General features: G+C 37.2%; 1 protein-coding gene across 12 annotated transcripts in view; it reads left to right on the top strand.

Annotated features, from left to right (window-relative positions):
• Positions 1 to 9,814, top strand: part of SLC39A12 (solute carrier family 39 member 12) — a 72,388-nt gene that overhangs the window by 20,192 nt on the left and 42,382 nt on the right. For all 12 annotated transcript variants that reach the window (XM_019662950.1, XM_019662949.1, XM_019662947.1 and 9 more), the window contains 2 exons: positions 618 to 790; positions 4,305 to 4,476. In XM_019662950.1, coding sequence (XP_019518495.1) covers positions 618 to 790; positions 4,305 to 4,476 — 345 coding nt within the window. The remainder of the gene's footprint in view (positions 1 to 617; positions 791 to 4,304; positions 4,477 to 9,814) is intronic.

The following is a 9,814-nucleotide window of genomic DNA, read 5'->3' as shown; positions in this document are numbered from 1 at the left end:
CGGCTGTTCAGCTCGGGCTGACTCGAACCACTGTTGCTCAGAGCTCAAACTCTTGAGCGAGCTCTTAACCAACTGAGCCACTCAGCCGGCCCTAACAAGTTCTATTCTGTCTCTACAATCTCAACTTTCTTTTATTTCTTTTCCCTTTTTTGCATAAACACTTAAGAGAAAAATAATTAGATTGGCTTAATGACATTAAAGTTATAATCTACTAAGGATGTGTAGTGCCTCAGGGGAATACAATTCTTAAGAATTAGATCAGTTCCATCTTTTGTTTACATTTTTATAGGGAACATCTAGAAACTAATTAGTTGGCCCAGCAGAAGGCACTCCATTGGTGGAATTGGTTATTTCATTATATCCAGGAGATAAAAATGATGGGAACATCTTTGTAAGACTGATTCATCCCCAAAGCTTAGCCAAGATCTTATGAGGGAATCAACATCCATGTGAAATATAAATGTTATTTATTATGGTTCAGAATAAAATCTTGACTTGTCATTAGAACCAGATTCACTTAGTAAAATATCTGTGCTGTGGCCATGTGAAGTTGTGATTATTCTGAAATTGACATGTCTTTATTCTATGTGACACCAGATTTTGTATGAAATTTCTAGAACTAGACAAGCTCCTCAACACGCTCTTGACCAAAAGTACCTGCATCAGAAAAGATAAAATCCATCAACTTCAAAGGAAACAAAACAATATAGCAATCTATGACTGGAGTTATCCTAATCTAACTGTGTCCATGGACCAAGAGTCAGATGATGGTCCTGTTTCCTGGGATCAGGTATTGTCATTATTCCTCTTATACCATCATTTGCTAGTGTCAAAGAAAGCCCAGCTGTAAAAGTTCTGTAAGACTTGTAGAAAACTTAAAAGATAATGTATATTTCCTAAAATGTAAAAATATCCGTTTTCCACAGAGTGATCATTTTTTTTCTTTGTCCTTCTACAAGTAAATCTCTGCAAATATAAACACAAGGCCAAGATATTTAGTTGAATGATATATATTACTCTTTCCTTCCTTGGGTCTATATTGAATACATGAATAATTAATTCAATATACATCTATTAAGCCTTTACTATGTGCCAGTCGCCATTATGGGCATTAGGGATATGGTATTGAACAAAAGTAGGCATAGCTCCTATAGACATTACGTAAGTACTCACAATGATGAATGGATGCTTTAAACTTAGGTTAGATTATAAAAATATTAATTTGGGCTGTGAGAAACAGAGAAATATTGGCATAGTAGGTAACTAGCTCTGAGATGGATTCTGAGAAAAGGTGATATATGAGCTTGTAAACATAGTCATATCCATATATTCCTAAAGTTGTGTTCCAAAGTACATTCACCAGACTACCTTGGTGCTTATTGAAATGGGATGCTATGGTCCAATTGTTTGAGAAATGTTGGAGACATACATTGCACAGTAGCAGACTAAGGTGTCTAGGGAAGTCCTTTAATAAACCAACTTTAATCTTACTGAATTTAGCATTTCTTAAACTTTGACCATCCAGTCCTTCCTGGCCCTAGGCATTTAAAATCATGACAAATTGATGTTCTATGATAATGCTTACATTTATTGAGTACTTATTCTGTATTAGACACTGTGCTATTTGGCTGGCATTGCCTCATTTAATTATTACAACTGTATGAGGTTAGGTTATATTCTGTTATTCTATCTTACAGATGATGAAATTGAGGCATGGAGCTAATAAGTAATTGCTTAAATTCACAGAAACTGAGGATAATACATAAGTTGCCTGATGGCATATTCAGTGCCCTTAGTATATTCGGTGTCCCTATTATTTAGGAAATGTTGATTTAAAACAACTGTTTTTGTCATTTGTATCTTAGATAAGCGGTAATACTATTGGGCACAATCCGTATCTTAAAACAGCAAAACTCCTCACATAGTCCTACCGCTACTGAACGCTGTTCCCATAAGATATGAATACACGATTGGGCAGTGTCACATATTTTTGCTATTATATATTTTTAAAAATGAATTTTCTATTACTTCTTTCTTTTTCTGTTAAAAGGTACCTATTTGATTCTTTCAAACTCACGCTAATTGTTTTCAATTGAAGGTGACAAGAGTTACCACCTATGTTAATCCTTGTTTGTAAAGTCTCCTTAAATGCTTCTTCAGGGCCAGCTCTTAGGAGGGAACAAATTTGCCTATTTGCATTAAAAATAAAGGATATTTCAAAAAATTTAGGGATTGCCTACTTAAGCCATGCATCTTCTAAGAACAGTAATCATTTTCTGTGCAGACTATGCAAAATAAACAAAATCTCTTCTGCAATTCTTCTCTGTCCCAACATGTCACTTTTCTTGTAACTCTCAATGGGACCCTAAGATAGGAGACTCTGAAGATCTTGCCTATATTACTTAGACTGGTGGTTCTCAAAGTGTTGTCCCTGGACCAGCAGCATCAGTGTCACCTGGCAATTCATTGGAAATGCAAATTCTCAGGTCCCACCCCAGAATGTACTGAACGATAAACTCTGACAACGGAGCCCAGGACTCCATTGTTTAACAAGCCCTCCAAGGAATTCTCAAAACTTAAGTTCAGGAACCACTGCTTTAGAATATGTAAAGTTACCATGGAAGTCTGATAATATCAACACAAGTATACACATACCGGGAGTGCCAAAAAAATGTATACTAGTGAACACTTTGGTCAACGTTGCTCAAGCAGTAGTTCGCCATAATCGGAAGTGTCTGGACGCTGATGGTAACCACTTTGAACGTCTCTTGTAATTGCAGAAGTCAAACGTGACTTGTATTTATCTTTTGTTATCAGTATATATTGAGTATTATATTACAATTTTAATAGTTTTTCTCTTTCTTAAAATGTGTATACATTTTTTTGGCACCCTCTGCATATTGAAGTTTTATGTAAAGGAATGAAGGTATTTTAAAGGTTATTACCTGGGTAATCTAAATATTCTTTATTAAAAATACTTTGTATTCAAAATGTTATAGAATATAACATATTATCTTTAAGGATATTCCTGTTAGTGCTTTCAGAAGAAATCTAAAACAATGACCTAAATAGCACAGGAACAGCAGATAAAGATTGAGGGCACAGAAGCTTATAATAGAGTAAACTTATTCTATGAGAAAATATTCCAAAAGTGGAACTACTTAATTTTTGACAATGAACTTGGGAAAGATGCATATTCATGTTTATCTCTCCACTCTTTTACTTCCCAGTCATGCATTTTCCAATAAGAATTATTTATTATGGAGGATTCATCATCAAAAGTTTGTTGCTAGTTTTTGTTTATTGATGTCAGTATTTTTAATGATGAAGTCATTATATTCCATTAGTAACAAATGGTGTAAAAGGGAATATCATCTTTGACAAAAATTATTTTGATAAGGAAAAAACCCCATAAGTTTAGTTTTCTGTTGTTGCTTTTTGTAGTAGAAAACTTTTGGAGTTCTTGCCCAGTTCCTTTCCGAGAAATGCCTTCTTCACCCACAGAAGTGAGGTTGGTAGCCATATTTATGCAGTGTGATCCCACCTTCTATCATGTGGGCAAAACTGATTGAACTGGATAGATGGATGTCTGACCCAAGAGAGCCCATCTGTGGCTTTGCTGAAGCAATCAGGTCTCTGTCAGGACTTGCAGAATTGACTCAATCTTGGGTTTGTGAACTGAAAGGTCACTTCAGAGTTGGGGCTTATATAGCCATGTGTTTTCTAAAAGAGAGAAGGTCAGACTGAAAGAAAATAGATTTATGCAGAGAGAAACAGAAAGGAGAAGGTGCTTGGCCCTGAAGAAACAAGCCTTTTAAATCACTGATTAAAAAAAAACTTATTGATTGTAACTAATGATCACAAAAATATTGTATTGGAGTCTTATTTCAATACAAGACATCCATTTGTGCTAGTGGAACTATATTACCGTTCTCACCCACATACTAAAACTTTCAAATGTAATTTTTGACATACAACATCAGCTCTGAACACTTCTAAAATGGACAAACACCTTGTGGCAATTTTTAGAGACCTGTTGCATTTCCTGCTTATTTATAATCCTTGTCACTTATAAATATGCCTATACAATATAGAAATTGCACATATTTAGGTAAATATCGGTAGGCAAAAACAATGATTTCAATTGTTTTCATGGAAAAGGGATGTTAATTGACAAATGCTGTGTGAACTAGCTGGTGTGTAAATGCTAAATGATATGGCTTCATGTGTCCATTTTAGCCATTCTGTTTAGTTCTGACCCCCTAGCTCTGAGCTTAGTAACAATGTATATTTTCCCCATACAGACTTGCTTCTCTGCTGGGCAGCTGGTGCAGATCTTTCTACAAGACAGCCTTTTGCCCATTTCTAAGGAGGACTTTAAGAAAATGAGTCCAGGAATCATCCAGCAGTTGCTCAGCTGCTCTTGCCAGTTGCCCAAGGACCAACAAGGAAACCTGCCGCCCACCACTCTGGAGAGTAAGTCCTGATTCTTCCCTCAGAGGGCTTATGCACACAATGTATCTAATAATAACAATGAACACTGGATACTCACTGTATAGCAGGCACTGTTCTCAGTGCCTGATGTTTATCAAATCATTTAATCCTCACAACAACGCTATGAGCTAGATATTATTATTATCCCCATTTTACAGATGAGAAAACTGAGGCACATAGAGGTTAAGTGACTTGCCCAAGGACACACAGCTGGTAAGTGATGGAATTGGGTTCAAACCCAGGCAAGCTGGCCTCAGAGTCGTTTCTTAACCACTATGCTATGCTAGCTTTCAATGAATATTTTATATTTTGTATACAATGTCTATAAACTGATTTTGTCCCCTCTATAGGACTCAGTCACAGTTCACCTTGAAAGTGCATAGTTGGGAAGTGGCATGGTATAAGAGAAAGAATATAATATCAGAATCTGAAATGTAGAGTTCAGTGATGCCTTCCATCCCCTATCAACTCTGGTGATCTTCAGAAATCTCTTTATTTCCCTGAGCCCGTCTCTTTTTCTGCACAATAGAAAGCAGTGATATCCTGCATGGCTTCCCATGCTTTCACACCGCATGGCATAAAAAAATAAAAATGAAGGCATGCTGGGGTTATCCAAAGAGGCTGCTTTGAGACGCAGGCGGGTCTCAGCCTCCCAGACCCGGCTGGTACCCCTGGGATAAGCACTCACCTGTGTCCCATTGGATCACTGCAGTCAGTGAGCCCTACTGTAAGTCTTCCAAGGGTACCTGCCAGGTTCAAATGGGATAATGTGTAAAAACCTGTGTTCTTTTTTTTTTTTTTTCAGCCCTCAGATCTCATAATCTTACCCTTTACTGAGAGGGACTTACAATCTCAGTCTGGGCAAAAGAAAGAAATAAGTGATAAAAGATAGAAAGGAAGAAGTAAAGTGACAGAAAGATAAAGCATGAAAGGTAGAAAAATGCCCAGACTTCTGAAAGTTAGTCCTATTCTCTCCAAGTAAAAAATCTGTGTTCTTAATTTAAAGCACCATATATTTAAAAAAGAAAAAAATTGTAGCCTAAGACTATCCACGAAGGATAGTAAAAATGTGACTATTAATCCATGCAACCATTAAATATTACCATTGATCTGAAGGCCTTATATAAGGTTTCTTTCAGAGCTGCTTTTCTATCTCTTTGAGACAGTCTGTAGTGCCCATCATAGCTGACCTGTTCAGCTTCTCACTTCTAACTCACAGTGGATTCCAAGGCCTCAAGAGGCTTATTTGAAGATTTTAAGCGAACATGGCAGGCCTAAATAGCTAAAACTCCACATTCACTGAGAGTAAGAAAGCTTCGTTAAAAGTGAGCAGATAAATAATTCAGCACCTGGTGGTCAGTGAGGGCTCAAAAATGGATGAGATGGACAGACCCTGGCACCTAGGAGCTTCCATGAGTGTGTTTCAATTCCCACCATGTGGCACAGTATCTGGTACATACAGGCCACTGGGAAATGCGTTTATGAACTGAAGATCCGTGAAACAGCTTTTGTCTTTCTGATGACCTTTCTAGACTCTTCTAAGGAATGGTCTTCCTGAGGAAAATTCAAACAAATCCCACTCACTGAAGAACATAGAAAAACATGACTGTCCTCAATGTAAAATGTTGTGTTAAGTATCTAAAGGGAAGTGTTTGTGTTTGGCGTTTTTGAAATTACAGAAATGTAAGACGGAGAGGGAAGGACACAGGGAGACGTTATGAAGAAAGTCGTGTCCAGTGTGCTGAACCTCGACCTCTAAGCACCACCTCCAGTTGAGTTTCCAGGGAAGAGTGTTATGGTCATGTACAAATCAAGTGTCAGACCGGTGCAAAGTAGCTGTTCATGAGTGGCTAAGAATTTAATTATTAGGTCAAGTTCTATAGTTACGATGGGAAACATTTACATAGTACCTGTCTGCAAGTGGCCTGACTCCAATCAAGAGGCCAAGGCAATCTCTGTAGGGACTGGGGTAAGTTAGCACAGTCCAATGGCCACAGAAGTCAGAGATTTTATGGTTTTCAGGCTGTCCTTGCCACATGAGAGCAGGTGAAATCTGACTCACAGAGGACCTAAAAAGATCCCTAAGCTCTAAAGTCAGGGCACATCCATTCTCCTCCAATGCCACACTCTAGCTGCTCTCAGGATAATGGGGCGGGGAGTAGAAGAATGGAAGAACTTGATACTTTGTCTTTTGGCTGGGAAATGTCCGACCCTAATTTGTCCTTGTGAGTTCTTGACGTTTTGTGATCTTCTGTAGCTACCATAAAAATGTGGCAACTTTGAACTTTATTAGACACCCATATGCTCATGTTAAACTTCAAACTTCATGTCTTTCTTTTGTGTGTTAGACGAGAAGAATGACAATCCCACACAGGAAGAATGGGATTTGAAACTTGGTTAAATATTTCTAGGGATATTTTTATAACAAAGGTATTTTTACTAAACTAGAACAGAAGGAAACTTCTAGGCAGGTGTATGACCATTCCAAACCAAGTTATTTTTAAAATTTTAATTGTGGTTAAAAAATACGTGACATGTATCATCGTGACTATTCTTAAGTGTACAGTTCAGTAGTATTAAGTATTTTCAAATTGTTGTGCAGCATATTTCTAGAACTTGTGCATCTTGCAAAACTGAAACTCTATAATAGAACCATTAAGCAACTAGCATTTTATAGTGGTTCCCTCGCAGCAAAAGAATGGTGATGACAGTGGGAATATTGAAGCTTTAAAGTGTTTTTTGCCTCCTCTGAGTATAGCACTGACTCTTTTAATATTAGACTCCTGTATCATTTTTAACTTATAATTCAGTAAAAGTCCTCTTAAAATCCCAAGCCTAGTACCATATAACCAGCTAGTGTCATTAATATGATCTAATGTAGAGAGGATGAACCTTCCAGAAAAGTACAAAAATGAGAATGGAGTATTTTTTATTATAACGAACATTAAGATGATGGTTTCTTAAAAGCTACAATGGACTTGAAGCAGCATAACTAAATTGTTTGCTTTAACTAATTATTTTCCTGTAATCATTAAAGGAAATAGTTTAATTTTGTAACCACCTCCCTTCATTACTTACAAACCAGTTTGCCATGACTTCTTAGTAATTTCTAAATATGTAGAAAACAGTATTTGCTCTGAATTATCTGCAACCGAAAGAAAACAGTGGTATGAATTACTCTTTATCCCCAAATCATTTATACCTGACTTTGGCAGCCATTTTCCCCCTCTTTTAATCTTTCTCTTTCCTTTCTCCTTTATATCTTCTCCTCTCACACACATTTGTTTTTGTTTGAATAATTTTAAAACTTGTACTTTCTGAATATTTTTTTTAAATCTAGAAGCTTAAAAACATGGAATAAATTTAGAGGTTATAAAATATTATAGCAGTAATCCCAAATGTAGACAGTCCAACTTTATGTTATCAACTATTACACATTCATTGTTCAGTTTTTACTAACTCAATCACTCATTTTAGTCATTGAGAATAATAAACACTTTTGATATTACAAATAATTTTGAGAAATTTTGGAAGAAGGTACTCATTTTGTACACAAACATAGGTCTCTACATGTGCCCTCTATAATATTGTATGCTTCCTCTATAGCACTGCCTCCTTGCCTTCAAAAGGTGTAAATGTCACTAGATGGAAATCATTATCAGTGTCTGTCAGCAGAAGTTATAATTTAAAGTGAGAGAAATTAATTTCTTTGGATATAGGAGATTAGCTAGGTCCTTGCTTGCCACAGTAATTTTTTTTTCTTCAGTTTATGCAGGATGTTTTATTTTAAACAAAAAGACTTGGATTTTATCTTGTAGATAATAAGGCTCCAATGAAGCTTTTCAATTTTAATTTTTTTTCTTTTTTAGTTACAGTTGACATTCAATAATTTATATTAGTTTCAGGTGTATAGCATAGTGGTTAGACACTTATATAATTTATGCAGTGATCCCCTGACTAGTTTAGTACCCACCTGGCACTATACATTGTTACAACATTATTGACTATATTCCCTATGCTGTACTTTACATCCTGTGACTATTTTCTAACTACCAATTTGTATTTCCAAATCCCTTCACATTTTTTACCCAGCTTCTCCAACATCCTTCCCTTCTGGTAACCATCAGTTCTCTCTATCTATGGGGAGGATGTGGAGAAAAGGGAACCCTCATACACTGTTAGTGGGACTGCAAATAGTTGGTGCAGCCACTATGGAAAATGATTTGAAGGTTCCTCAAAAAATTAAAAATACAACTATCTTATGATCCAGCAATTCTGCTTCTGGGTATTTACCTGAAGAAATTCAAAACACGAATTCAAAAAGATATACGCGCCCCTATGTTCACTGCAGTGCTATTTATAATAGCCAAGATATGGAAGAAACCCAAGTGCCCATCAATAGATTGGATAATGAAGATGTGGTACATATGAGGTCAGAAAATTAAGTTTGCGAACTCACCCTAGAAAAAGTGCTACATGTCTCATTGCTAAATATCACTACGGTCACCTTCGAAGTACTCCCCTTGGGAAGCTATGCACCAACTCCAGTGCCTAGTCCTCCCTTCAAAGCAATTTTGGAACTCTTCTCTGGAATGGTCATCAGAGCCATTGTCGTATTACCCTTGATGTCCTGAATGCCATCAAAATGTCTTCCTTTCAATATTTCTTTTATCTTCGGGTAAAGAGAGAAGTCATTGGGGCTAGATCAGGTGACTAGGGAAGGTGTTCCAATACAGTTATTTGTTTACTGGCTAAAAACTCCCTCACAGACAGTGCCATGTATTGTTGTGACACAAGAACCATGAAATGTTGGCAAAAAGTTCAGATCGTCCGACTTTATCATGCAGCCTTTTCAGCACTTCTGAATAGCAAACTTGGTTAACTGTTTGTCCAGTTGGCACAAATTCATAATGAATAATCCCTCTGATATCAAAAAAAGGTTAGCAATATCATTGCAACAAAGTTCGCAAACCTAATTGCCACACTTCATATAGACAATGGAATATTACTCAGCCATAAAAAAAGAACAAAGTCTTGCCACAGTGATTTTTTTTTTTAAGATTTTTATTGGGGAATTGGGGGATGGAAACAGACAAGTCGCTGTCATCCTGCTCCTCAGTCTAGTTGTGGAGGACGCCGCCCCACTGGCCCAAGTTGGCACCATCATTGCGCTCTTTCCGGGCGAGGCAGATCAGTCGCTGGCTTCTGGACGGCCGCTCACTGCGGCTGCTGGCCGCTCACCCTGGCGGCTGGCTACATACGGTAACCCATGGCAACCCACTGCCACAGGGGCTGCAGCCTATGCTGGCGACTCATGGCA

This window comes from Hipposideros armiger, unplaced genomic scaffold, assembly GCF_001890085.2.
Source record: "Hipposideros armiger isolate ML-2016 unplaced genomic scaffold, ASM189008v1 scaffold_383, whole genome shotgun sequence".
NCBI classification, from domain to species: domain Eukaryota; kingdom Metazoa; phylum Chordata; class Mammalia; order Chiroptera; family Hipposideridae; genus Hipposideros; species Hipposideros armiger.
The sequence above is the reverse complement of the archived record's forward strand: the minus strand, read 5'-3'. Positions and strand labels throughout refer to the sequence as shown.